The sequence below is a fragment of the Poromitra crassiceps genome (assembly GCF_964638095.1).
Source record: "Poromitra crassiceps genome assembly, contig: HAP1_SCAFFOLD_572, whole genome shotgun sequence".
Lineage (NCBI taxonomy): Eukaryota > Metazoa > Chordata > Actinopteri > Beryciformes > Melamphaidae > Poromitra > Poromitra crassiceps.
Genome location: NW_028151836.1, coordinates 89,472 through 103,441, shown reverse-complemented (window position 1 = coordinate 103,441; position 13,970 = coordinate 89,472). Strand labels below are relative to the sequence as shown.

The 13,970-nt window shown below is 42.9% G+C and overlaps 1 protein-coding gene across 1 annotated transcript in view; it reads left to right on the top strand.

Moving 5' to 3' along the window:
- Positions 1-457: 457 nt before the first annotated feature.
- The window catches only part of LOC310771375 (trafficking protein particle complex subunit 11-like), a gene marked incomplete at its 5' end in the record, with an annotated part of 48,884 nt that continues 35,371 nt past the window's right edge, over positions 458-13,970 (top strand). Inside the window, 6 exons of the mRNA XM_083664000.1 lie at positions 458-627; positions 7,295-7,365; positions 8,668-8,782; positions 8,986-9,085; positions 11,949-12,022; positions 12,982-13,078. Coding sequence (XP_083520126.1) covers positions 458-627; positions 7,295-7,365; positions 8,668-8,782; positions 8,986-9,085; positions 11,949-12,022; positions 12,982-13,078 — 627 coding nt within the window. The remainder of the gene's footprint in view (positions 628-7,294; positions 7,366-8,667; positions 8,783-8,985; positions 9,086-11,948; positions 12,023-12,981; positions 13,079-13,970) is intronic.

Below are 13,970 nucleotides of genomic sequence, written 5' to 3'. Positions count from 1 at the left end.
CCAGCTGGCTGGCTGCAGAAAGAAGACCAAGGAAAGTCCTCTTTATAGTAATAATCAGTCAATCAAAAGAAACGATAGCCACAGTAGGCTACTGAGCTACTGAGCACATAATGCGCGGCTGTAGCTCAGGAGGTAGAGCGGGTCGTCCACTAATCGCTTTGGATAAAAGAGGTCGGTGGTTCGTTTCCCGCCTCCTCCAGTCTGCATGTCGAAGTGTCCTTGGGCAAGACACTGAACCCCAAATTGCTCCCGTTGGTGTGCCAGCACCCTGCGTGGTAACCTGCCGCCATCGGTGTGTGAATGGGTGAATGTACCTACTGACTGTAAAGAGCTTTGGATAAAAGCGCTATATAAATGCAGGCCATTTACCATTTACCACACGTCAGTGCTGCTGTATGTTGTACAATGTAGACATTTGTGTGAGTCTCTATACTGTCGTTTGTCTCTCCCTCTCCAGCGGACCTCGTATGAGTGGTACATCCCTAAAGGCATCCTGAAGACAGGCTGGATGAACAAACACCTGAACCTGGTGCCGGCTCTGGTGGTTCTGTTCTATGAGCTGGACTGGGACGACCCAACGTGGAAGGAGAAACAGTCTGAGTGTGCCACTAAAGTGGAGATTGTCAGGTAGGAGTGTGTGTCTCTGTGTGTGTGTGTGTGTGTGTGTGTGTGTGTGTGTGTGTGTGTGTGTGTGTGTGTGTGTGTGTTAGGGGTGTCAAAAATAATCGATTATAAGATGCATCGCGATGCGGACCTGCACGATTCTGCATCGATTCACAAATGTCAAAAATCTATTATTATTATTATTATTATTTTTATTTTATTTTTTATAATCAAATAAAATATAATGGAAGTACATGCAGTTGTTTATTTTAATTATGGATCATAATACAATGCAATTCTAAATGCACTTTTATTTTAAAAGTAGCCACACAGTGAGAAAAAAGAAAGTGAGAAAAAAAATCATGTATTCGGGAAAAAAAGTGATGCATCGATTTAAGATGCATCGAGATGCATCGATAATCGTTATCGAATCGAATCGTAGCCCTCTGAATCGTAATCGAATCGTGAGGCCAGTGAAGATTCACAGCCCTTGTGTGTGTCTGTCTGTCTGTCTGTCTGTCTGTCTGTGTCTCTCCATCAGTGAGTCAGGCCTATGTTCTACTTGCTTTAAGTCCCTCAATTCAGAAAGCAGATTTTCTTAATATCAAATCTTGAAAATGGTTTGTAATGATTGTTTTACATCCAAGCTCTTATCCACAACAACTTAGAGTAAGTGACCATGTTGGGGGTAAATGAACAACAATAACATGTTGCACTTTAATATCTGTGCAATATCTGATACCTGATTGTTTATACATGTAGCTTACTTATACGTAGCTTATTTATCCATATAATATATATATATATATATATGTATATTAGGGATGTCACAATATATCGTCCCACGATATATCGCGATATCAAAACGTGACAATATGTATCGTTGAGATGAAATCTCATATCGCAAGAAAAAGAAGCTGAACATGGTGGCACTGATCTGCATCTGATTGCATGCTCGCTCTCCTTTTCATTGCTTTGTTTGAACAGACGAGGGACGTTACAGACACGGAGGATGAAAATGGTGAAATTACTCAAATTAGCGTGGAGGATGCCCCCTCAACTTACAAATCGATCGCAAAAAAATATTGTTAAAATATTGTATCGTATCGTGAACTGAGTGTATCGTGACACCTCTAATATCTATATATACACACCCTAGGAATTCATATTCATCATAGATACAGTAGATACATTACTTTCATATACACATATTCAAAATAGATGCTTTTTTCATACACTTATTATTATTGAATTGTATATAGTAGTTAATGTAAATGTTTAATTATCCTTTGTTTGTTATTCTTGTTTGTTTTAGACTGAGCATACATTTTTCTTTTGTGTGTGAGTACATGTAAGGGTTAATGTACGACGAGGTGTCCATTATCACTTTTTAAGGGACGACGTGGAGGCGTGAACCGTCCGAGGCGAAGCCGAGGACGGTTGCCTCCGCGAAGTCCCTTAAAAAGTGATAATGGACACCTCGAAGTGCATTAACCCGCTTATACCATGGTCACTTGCCAACAAAACAATAAGACCAGTCATTTATATTTCCATGTGTAATAAATAAAGCAATCTAAATGGCTAAATGTCTGTTATTCATACTGTAAATCAGTCTTCCACGAAATAAAATAGTCCCTCCCACCTCCACCACCCGCTCCGTTTTAAAGCCGACTCAAACGTTAACTTTATTACAGGAATGCAGGTTTAACGATGTTTTGCGTTCTACATTAAATGAAGACATTACCGTTTGGCAGCTTGCTTTATTTTGTATGATAGATACGTATTGGCCAAGTATATTAACATTTAAGAGCGAAGACTTTCAGGAAGTGAGAGTGAGAGAGCAGCGCCCTGCGTGTGCTGCTGATGTGGTGAAATGCAGAGAGAGTTGTCTCTCTCTCTCTCTGTCTCTCTCTCTCTCTCTCTCTCTCTCTCTCTCTCTCTCTCTCTCTCGTGCACGAGGGAAATCTTCTCTTTCTCGCCGAGAAGAGCCTGGTGACGCGAGGTTAAAAATCTCCGAAACGAAAATCAAAATTGTAAATAAGAGTTATTTTTGATAAACTGAGCACACAGGGGTGATTTAAATACTTACTTTGACCGAGTCAATTTTTTTCTCAACATCCAAAATTGTCATATTAACCCTTAACGGGGGTATAGAGCTCAAACTGCTCTCCTGATAACACTGATGAAACTATGGCGCATTGATATGAACGGTGAACAGACCATTTAGCTAGGTGTCCATTATCACTGTACAATATCACTTTTTAATGGACACCTTGCAGCCAATCAGAATCGAGTATTCACTCAGACCATGGTATAATAAGAGTTAAGCGGACCGGAGCCAATTTCCTTGTATGTGCAGTTGTGCACATACTTGGCCACTAAAGCTGATTCTGATTCTGATTCTTCTAATAAAGACACTTGAACAGTAGGGGTGGGACAAAAAAAGTTGACGTTTATTTATGTTTGTAGTTGAAACAAAAACATAAATACTGTAGGCTACATGAATGGAAATGTTTGATCATTAATATCTACTTTTAGAAATTATATAGGTAGGTAGGTTATATAGGTTTTCTTGTTTTAATAATAATAATAAAAAGACTTAATGTGTAACTTTTCCTCCGTGGTATCGAAAATGGTATGAGTGAGTGAACTCTGAGAGAGTTCATGTCAATTCTGCTAATAAATACATAATACCTGCTTCTTGCCTTTTAGGGGTATTTTTTTCTCTTCAGTTACACAGGTATCGTGATGTATCGTCTTCCAATATATCGATTATCGCAGTATCGCAGTATTGCTGTATCGTGATAATATCGTTATCGAGGGCCAAGTATCGTGACGATATCGTATCGTGAGCTACTCAGCGATTCCCACCCCTATTGAACAGTCTAATAATGGTGCAAACACACCGGACGCTGAAGTGACACGGAGCGTCTGGCAGTGCACGCAGTTTCATTTCTGCGCCCTTGTTAACAGATCAGACCGGTCACACCTCGCGGCCTGCAGCGACAGTCTCCAAATGGGGAAATAAGATCTGTGTGCATACTGCAGCATGTCCAGCCCTGTGAAGGCTACATTCAGCCCTGTGAAGGCTACATTCAGCCCTGTGAAGGCTACATTCAGCCCTGTGAAGGCTACATTCAGCCCTGTGAAGGCTACATTCAGCCCTGTGAAGGCTACATGCAGCCCTGTGAAGGCTACATGCAGCCCTGTGAAGGCTACATTCAGCCCTGTGAAGGCTACATGCAGCCCTGTGAAGGCTACATTCAGCCCTGTGAAGGCTACATTCAGCCCTGTGAAGGCTACATTCAGCCCTGTGAAGGCTACATTCAGCCCTGTGAAGGCTACATGCAGCCCTGCGAAGGCTACATTCAGCCCTGCGAAGGCTACATCTAGCCCTGTGAAGGCTACATTCAGCCCTGTGAAGGCTACATTCAGCCCTGTGAAGGCTACATTCAGCCCTGTGAAGGCTACATTCAGCCCTGTGAAGGCTACATTCAGCCCTGTGAAGGCTACATTCAGCCCTGTGAAGGCTACATGCAGCCCTGTGAAGGCTACATTCAGCCCTGTGAAGGCTACATTCAGCCCTGTGAAGGCTACATTCAGCCCTGTGAAGGCTACATTCAGCCCTGTGAAGGGTACATGCAGCCCTGTGAAGGCTACATTCAGCCCTGTGAAGGCTACATTCAGCCCTGTGAAGGCTACATTCAGCCCTGTGAAGGCTACATTCAGCCAAGTGAAGGCTACATGCAGCCCTGCGAAGGCTACATCTAGCCCTGTGAAGGCTACATTCAGCCCTGTGAAGGCTACATTCAGCCCTGTGAAGGCTACATTCAGCCCTGTGAAGGCTACATTCAGCCCTGTGAAGGCTACATTCAGCCCTGTGAAGGCTACATTCAGCCCTGTGAAGGCTACATGCAGCCCTGTGAAGGCTACATTCAGCCCTGTGAAGGCTACATTCAGCCCTGTGAAGGCTACATTCAGCCCTGTGAAGGGTACATGCAGCCCTGTGAAGGCTACATTCAGCCCTGTGAAGGCTACATTCAGCCCTGTGAAGGCTACATTCAGCCAAGTGAATGAGCTGAGCAAGCTGGAGGGAAAGTTCATCAAAGTTAGTGAGCAGGGGAGATGGTCTGCTGAATAACTTGTTATGAATAACTTCTTGGAAACAGGCTGGGTTCCTTGGGTTTCTCTGTTAATAGATCCACCATTCTGCAGCACAAAGTCCATGAAGTTCAGTCTTCCAGAAAATCCTTCCACCATTGCATAACTGGTATTTTAGTATGCTGTCGCCAAAACGTTTTGCTGTTCAACAAGCAGTTGAACAGCAACAGTTTTGGAGGCATTCATTTAGTTTGACAGTTATTGAGAGTTGAGTTGATTTGAGTTCAGTTGTGCACCAGTGATGTCATTTGTGCACTGCACACATGACATCACTTTGGATATTTGTGATCATGTGCAGCAGGTACAGGTAACTGCCAAACTAAAGCACCAACAGGGTTCTGTCTACACAGGTAACAGCCAAACTAAAGCACCAACAGGGTTCTGTCTACACAGGTAACAGCCAAACTAAAGCACCAACAGGGTTCTGTCTACACAGGTAACAGCCAAACTAAAGCACCAACAGGGTTCTGTCTACACAGGTAACAGCCAAACTAAAGCACCAACAGGGTTCTGTCTACACAGGTAACAGCCAAACTAAAGCACCACCAGGGTTCTGTCTACACAGGTAACAGCCAAACTAAAGCACCAACAGGGTTCTGTCTACACAGGTAACAGCCAAACTAAAGCACCAACAGGGTTCTGTCTACACAGGTAACAGCCAAACTAAAGCACCAACAGGGTTCTGTCTACACAGGTAACAGCCAAACTAAAGCACCAACAGGGTTCTGTCTACACAGGTAACAGCCAAACTAAAGCACCACCAGGGTTCTGTCTACACAGGTAACAGCCAAACTAAAGCACCAACAGGGTTCTGTCTACACAGGTAACAGCCAAACTAAAGCACCAACAGGGTTCTGTCTACACAGGTAACAGCCAAACTAAAGCACCAACAGGGTTCTGTCTACACAGGTAACAGCCAAACTAAAGCACCAACAGGGTTCTGTCTACACAGGTAACTGCCAAACTAAAGCACCAACAGGGTTCTGTCTACACAGGTAACAGCCAAACTAAAGCACCTGTCTACACAGGTAACAGCCAAACTAAAGCACCAACAGGGTTCTGTCTACACAGGTAACAGCCAAACTAAAGCACCAACAGGGTTCTGTCTACACAGGTAACAGCCAAACTAAAGCACCAACAGGGTTCTGTCTACACAGGTAACAGCCAAACTAAAGCACCAACAGGGTTCTGTCTACACAGGTAACAGCCAAACTAAAGCACCAACAGGGTTCTGTCTACACAGGTAACAGCCAAACTAAAGCACCAACAGGCATCTGTCTACACAGGTAACTGCCAAACTAAAGCACCAACAGGGTTCTGTCTACACAGGTAACAGCCAAACTAAAGCACCAACAGGGTTCTGTCTACACAGGTAACAGCCAAACTAAAGCACCAACAGGCATCTGTCTACACAGGTAACTGCCAAACTAAAGCACCAACAGGGTTCTGTCTACACAGGTAACAGCTAAACTAAAGCACCAACTAAAGCACCAATAGGCATCTGTCTACACAGGTAACAGCCAAACTAAAGCACCAACAGGCATCTGTCTACACAGGTAACAGCCAAACTAAAGCACCAACAGGGTTCTGTCTACACAGGTAACAGCCAAACTAAAGCACCAACAGGCATCTGTCTACACAGGTAACAGCCAAACTAAAGCACCAACAGGGTTCTGTCTACACAGGTAACAGCCAAACTAAAGCACCAACAGGGTTCTGTCTACACAGGTAACAGCCAAACTAAAGCACCAACAGGGTTGTGTCTACACAGGTAACAGCCAAACTAAAGCACCAACAGGGTTCTGTCTACACAGGTAACAGCCAAACTAAAGCACCAACAGGGTTCTGTCTACACAGGTAACAGCCAAACTAAAGCACCAACAGGGTTCTGTCTACACAGGTAACAGCCAAACTAAAGCACCAACAGGGTTCTGTCTACACAGGTAACTGCCAAACTAAAGCACCAACAGGGTTCTGTCTACACAGGTAACTGCCAAACTAAAGCACCAACAGGCGTCTGTCTACACAGGTAACAGCCAAACTAAAGCACCAACAGGGTTGTGTCTACACAGGTAACAGCCAAACTAAAGCACCAACAGGGTTCTGTCTACACAGGTAACAGCCAAACTAAAGCACCAACAGGGTTGTGTCTACACAGGTAACAGCCAAACTAAAGCACCAACAGGGTTCTGTCTACACAGGTAACACCCAAACTAGGACAATATAATAACTAGGACAAATTAAAGCACCAACTGCCACAAGCTACCATGGTTTTACTGCACATTTTCCATGCAATTAAGTCGATTTTTAGGTGTAATAAGGGTTTTATTTAGTGTAAACTAAACTGGCTATTAGCCCACTCTGTTAAGTTGTTTTCAGTAGAACGTCTTACTCACCCTTTAAATTCCCATTTGCAGTCAACTCAATCAGAGTTGCTTGTCTGTTATTTCGGCTGTATGGCTGCTGTACACTTATGGTCACCGGAAGCATCTTTAGAATTGTAACATCTGTATTGTGTCTCTGTTCTTAGGACCAGTCTTCAGGGACGGAACACCAAGGTGGCTGTGGTGTTAATCCAGAAGAAAACCCCTCTGCCTCCAGGTAAAGCCACAATCAATCACATGTGTGGGACGTGTCAACGCTGGCCACTAGTCCACATTACATGGGGACAGTTAGCTTGTACAGACTTCTGACAAGAATCTGAAAACTTTGTCAGCTGGTAAAACAATCAAAGTAGCTGGTTAAATTTGGGACACTGTAGCTACTGCAGCAAAATAAATAAATACAAAATAAATCAAATAAAAATCCTGTCCTGGCATTGCTTTTTCCCTGCATTACTGTACTGTGGCATTTACTACCAACACTAGTTCTTGAAGAAAGGCAGCAACATGGCGGCATCCATAGTGCAACCTGAGCAAAGGTGTCTATTATACATAGTCGGGTTTCCATCCACCTGTTTTTATGCGAAATGTCAATTTGCACATAAAAAAACTGAATGGAAAACACTGCCAAATTCGCAAAAACCTCCAAATATCGCAAAAAAGTTTTCACGCTTGAAGGAGGCGGAAAAGTCGGGTGTATCGATAAAAGGAAAATGTGATAAGTGCAGTGGAAACAGATGAAGCGATATTCTGTTGTCTCTATTGAAAAACCAGGCAGTTTGCCTTGATCACTGCAAAATATGACGTGCTGTGTAGCCTCCACACAATAGGGCTACACACGGTAAATCATGGTAAATACGCAGCACAATACCCGTCGTGGTAAACAGAAGAAGACTGGGATATTAACTTTAAGGCGACTCACTTCTAGACTTGAATTAAATTGCATTCACTCAGCCTTCTATCGCTGCTCCGTGGATTATAATGTTATGCTTTCCGAATTGCACCTGGTAATCCAGAAATTGCGTTTTATGGTACCTTTGTCTACTTGTAGATCATCAATAAACCTTAAATGAATAACGTCAGATGTGTTTAATAGAGCTGTATATCGGGTCTAGCAGCTGATCAGCAGCTCAGACAGCCTCAAACACCAGGTGATTGACAGCTCTATAATTCGTCTAATAGCAGCGGATGGAAACGCGCATTATTCCGCATTTTCTTTTGCCGACTTTCTGAAAATTCGATTCAAATTTGCATGGAAACCCAACTTATGACTGTGGGCCCTGTTACCAAGTCGGGCATTCACGACTACTGCATTTGAGTAGTCATCGACTAACAGTAGTCAACTACTAGTCGACCAGTCACAGGAAATATCATACTTTTTTCACCCAATACAAATGTCAACTTTGCTCAGTCAACTATGATGCGCAGTGTCGACTAGTGCTTTTGATAGTGGACTAGTGAGCCGACTAGTCTGTGTCCCTATTACCTAAACCTGATCATCATGAACCTGTTGTGTGTGCAGGAGAGGACTTGGTGGCGTCAGAGAGAGCAGCATCTCTCTGTAATGCCTGTGATCTGTCTGGAAAGAGCCTCTTCGTCCTGCCACACACTGACCACCTGGTGGGCTATATTATCAGGTAGGAGCTATTCACACACTGACCACCTGGTGGGCTATATTATCAGGTAGGAGCTATTCACTCACTGACCACCTGGTGGGCTATATTATCAGGTAGGTACTGTATTCATGTAAAGATGACGTCAGCTTTACACCCTACCTTTACAATCAAATGCAGGTTGAGCCACAGCTCATGTAAGTTGACTCTGCCTGGTGATGTTCTAGGTTGGAGAACGCCTTCTATGAACACTCTCAGACATACTACTACACTGAGATCCGCAGAGTCAAGTCACACAAAGAGTTCCTCAACAAGACCACACACCAGGTAGGAACACACACACACACAGACACACACACACACACACACACACACACACACACACACACACACACAAGGGATGAAACGATAACCGGTTTTAATGATAACCGTGATAAAATTCCTTACGATAACCGTACGCTTTGAAAAACATGGTAAATACGGTCCATCATCAACCAAAGTTGGCAACCGTCTCCCAGACGCAGACGCGCAGCCTTGGAGAAATGATTTCAGTGAGTGTATTAGTACTTTTTGAAAAATTTCAGCACATTTGAACTAGGGCTGTGAATCTTCACTGGCCTCACGATTCGATTCGATTACGATTCAGAGGGCTACGATTCGATTATAAAACGATTATCGATGCGTCTCGATGCATCTTCAATCGAGGCATCACTTTTTTTCCCCAATACATGATTTATTTTTTCTCACTGTGTGGCTACTTTTAAAAGTGCATTTGGAATTGCATTGTATTATGATCCATAATTAAAATAAACAAATGCATGTACTTCCATTATATTTTATTCGATTATTATTATTATTATTATTATTTTTTTAATAATACATTTTTGACATTTGGGAATCGATGCAGAATCGTGCACGTCCGCATCGTGATGCATCTTATTATCGATTATTTTTGACAACCCTGATTTTAACAATACCGTGATAATACTGATAACTCTGATAATTTTGGTCACTATAATCATGATGTGAAATTTTCATATCGTTTCATCTCTATCACACACACACACACACACAGACTTCAGTGTCTGTGTTATGCTTAAGCCAAATATATATTAGACAGTATATATTAGACAGATGTTTAGGATTGCTTTGATCATAATTGCACTTGTATATCTCCTTCAAACCTGTACATGTAAATTTGTCAACAAAGACGTATCTTTCATTTGATGCATTATTTTCACTAGGTCCTATTCTCGTTAATGCGATATCTCAGGAACGCCTTTAAGGAATTTCTTCAAATTTGGCACTTAATGTCCACTTGGACTCAAGGATGAACTCATTAGATTTTCGTGGTCAAAGTTCAAGGTCACTGTGACCTCAAGTCCGTCCCATTTGAACACGATATCTCAGGAGCGCCTTGAGGGTATTTCATGACATCTGGCATAAACGTCTGCTTGGACTCAAAGATGAACTGATTACACTTTGGTGGTCAAAGGTCTCTGTGACCTCACAAATACAGTTTTTGTTCATAACTCAAGAATTCATACCCTAATTATGACCACATTTCACACACATGTCTAATAGGATAAAATGATGAAGGGATGACATTTTTATATGTAAAAGTTCAGAAGTCAGATTCACTGGGAGGGACATCATAATGTTTTGCTTCTCACTGTAGCTGAGAAAGCCATCTAGGGTCGTTCTACAAAAAACGGTCTAAGTGCTGACACTTGACGGCAAAATCATTTAAGTTGACCTAAGTTAAGAATCACATTAATTATATTGATTTGGACCTCAAGATACTTGTATGAGTCCACCCTCTTCACTTCCCCAGCAGCACAGGGGGTGTGCCCTCCCGTTCCTCTGGTAGCTCATTGGATTAGCTTATATTGAGCTTCAGGTGATTGGTCGTTGCACCATGTGATGAAGCTCTCTCTCAGTCCTCTGTTCCCCTCTGTAGAAAAGAGTCTCTAAGTGAAGACAGCATGTTTCTCACTGGAATCATACATATATATAGTCATAATATAGTCATAGCTTAGCTTGACGTGACCTCACATCTTTCACTCTACGTATCAGTCTGGACCCACCCACAGAGATTTCAGTGGGTGGGACTACTTGCCTTGCCAAACAACTCCTTCAGCCAATCAGTGTCGCCAAATTCAGTCAGATGAGAAACTCCACTGGTGCATACTCTTGTTCTTCTTTAATTGTTGTTATTGAGTCTATTGCTGCAATAACGGCACTTATGCCTGTGTGTACTCTACTAACGTTAATGTTAGCGCTCATTGCTTCTGTCTACTCTACTAACGTTAATGTTAGCGCTCATTGCTTCTGTCTACTCTACTAACGTTAATGTTAGCGCTCATTGCTTCTGTCTACTCTACTAACGTTAATGTTAGCGCTCATTGCTTCTGTCTACTCTACTAACGTTAATGTTAGCGCTCATTGCTTCTGTCTACTCTACTAACGTTAATGTTAGCGCTCATTGCTTCTGTCTACTCTACTAACGTTAATGTTAGTGCTCATTGCTTCGGGAGACGCCATTACTATTTTGCCCTGATTGGCCGGTTATGTTTAACACATTGATACCTGATGCAGCATTTGTGTGTGTATCCCTTTAAAGGAGTGTGTACGAGGCCGCAGGCTGACTGCCGAAGATAATCACAGCCGTATTAAGAGTATAACATCACAACCTCCGATGTGATATTGCTTTTATACAACAGTTGTACAGCATAAACAAAGCTATTCTTTCAAGTAATTTGCAACAACAGGTGATTTCTGTCCGTTATTTGTCTCCGCTAACAAAAACTGTTCCCTTAGGATTGCACTACCAAGTGTTAGAGCGCGTGCTGCGCGTGTACTGGGCCCAGTTACATTCTAATTTGTGGAAATTGCTGTGGGCGGGTAGAGGTCCACGCCAGACTGATCCGTGGAGCCAAACAGATTTTTTTTTTTACCTTTATTTATTCAGAGGAATCTCCATTTCACACAAAAACAACAACATGTCATAAATACCTTTTGAGTCAATTCTTTCAAAGTGTTCATGACATTATTTGATGTGTCAGACATGGATGGAAACTGCAACTTGACTTGTTGGTGGAGGCATACAACTTAAATCACATGAACATAATAACTGGTTTTCTAGGTACCTGCCATGTTTGTTCTGATGCTGTGTTCTCTCTGTGTGTAGCTGCTGTTTGTCAGACACCAGTTTAAAATCGCCTTCTTCAGTGAACTCAAGCAGGACACGCAGAACGCTCTCAAGTAAGTCTCAACCCATCCACCCACAATGGATACGAAGGCCACTTCTCCTCCTCTTCTTCTTCTTCTTCTTCTTCTTCTTCTTCTTCTTCTTCTTCTTCTTCTTCTTCTTCTTCTTCTTCTTCTTCTTCTTCTTCTTCTTCTTCTTCTTCTTCTTCTTCTTCTTCTTCTTCTTCTTCTTCTTTTTTTTTTAAGCAGTGTGGCCAGCTGTCAAGCAAAAAAACAAAAAAGTAATTGTCGACTATTTGGTTGATATTTTTAGTTGGATTTCTACCTCCGCCAAGGAGGTCATGTTTTCGGTGCCATTTGTCTGTCTGTCTGTTAGCAGGATGAGTGAAAAACTGTGATTTTCATGAAACTTGGTGGAAGGATGTAGCACGGTGGTATGGTATGGTATGGCAGCACGGGCCAAGGAAGAAAGAAACCATTACATTTCAGCGCCGATTCCATCAAGGAAGGGGGCGGGGCCAGGCTACAGAAAAGGGACCGCACCTCGCGATAAGAAACTTGCGTAAAATAAGCAGACTGGACTCTTTTGGCTTTGGCCTTCCATCACAATTCATCATCTCATTTCTTTATCAACAAAAGCTCTTCTCCCTCAAGTGAGTGGGGGGAAAAATCAGTGTTAGGAAATCTGATTGAAATTTGACCTGTGAATTGTGTCAATACTCCGTGTGCAGTTCAGGAAAATAGTTGTTATTATTATAATTTTTATTAATTCATTAATTTATTAATTTATTTTCATCTTTTGTAGGAAAAAAAATAAAAAAATATCCCATCCCTAGGCTTGTGGCTATTGCTCATTGCCCTCCCTCTGTGTGTGTGTGTGTGTGTGTGTGTGCGTGTGCGTGTGTGTGTGTGCGTGTGCGTGTGTGTGTGTGTGTGTGTGCGTGCGTGTGTGTGTGTGTGTGTGTGTGCGTGTGCGTGCGTGTGTGTGTGTGTGTGTGCGTGCATGCGCGCAGGTATTACAGAACAGCATACAGTCTTGTCCATGAGCTGAGAGCCCACGAGACCAACATCTTGGAGATCAAAACAATGGCTGGATTTATCAACTATAAGGTATGTTTCACACGGTCTATAAGGTATGTTTCACACGGTCTATAAGGTATGTTTCATAGGGTCGATAAGATAAGATAAGATAAGATAATCTTTATTGTCACTTCATGGTACAAGTATCACAAGCGAAATTCTGCTTGGTTCGCTCTCAGAGTCGGAGAGCAAAACCGGGTCGCCATTGAACAGCGCCAGCAATTTGGATTGGACAAAGCATTTAAATGAAATACACTCAGAATTCACATTATTACTAATTTGAAGAGTAATAAAGGCACACTTCAATATTATACAATACAAATACATTTGTTGTAAGTGTACAGGATTACCAGCAAAGACAACCCACACCACGACACCAAGGAGGCTGCCATTTCAGCGCCAGCTTGGTTTGTGGGAGGGAAGGGGGGGGGGGGGGTTGCGAAAGCGGGGGGAAGTTGCTGAAGGCGGGGGGTGGGCTTTAGGGGAGGGGGGGCGGGAGGGGGGCGGGAGGGGGGTGGGGTTTGGGGGAGTGCGTGCGTGACCATGTGTGTTGGCCTATGACTGGAGTCCTTAGGGTCCATGTGTGTATATGTGTGTGTGTAAGTCTGAGCCCCCTCCTGGCTGAAACACAGCGGTGGCTGTAGAGATGGCCTCGGTTTTTCCAGGAAACAGGAAATAAGAGGCCAAGCCCAGACACCGGCAGTTCAGTGACACATATATTTAGTATGGATTTAGGCTACTCGTACGTCCGGTGATCCACCACACTCAGTGTTTTCTTTGTGCCACTTTGAGTGAGGGGGAACTATTGGAATGGCAAAACAGCTCAAGGGGTACATAAGAACGCACTGTATAAAGCATCAGAATTTAAAGTCTGACTTCTGAATGGGCTGACTCAGTGTTTTTTGCTTGAGGCTATATTAAC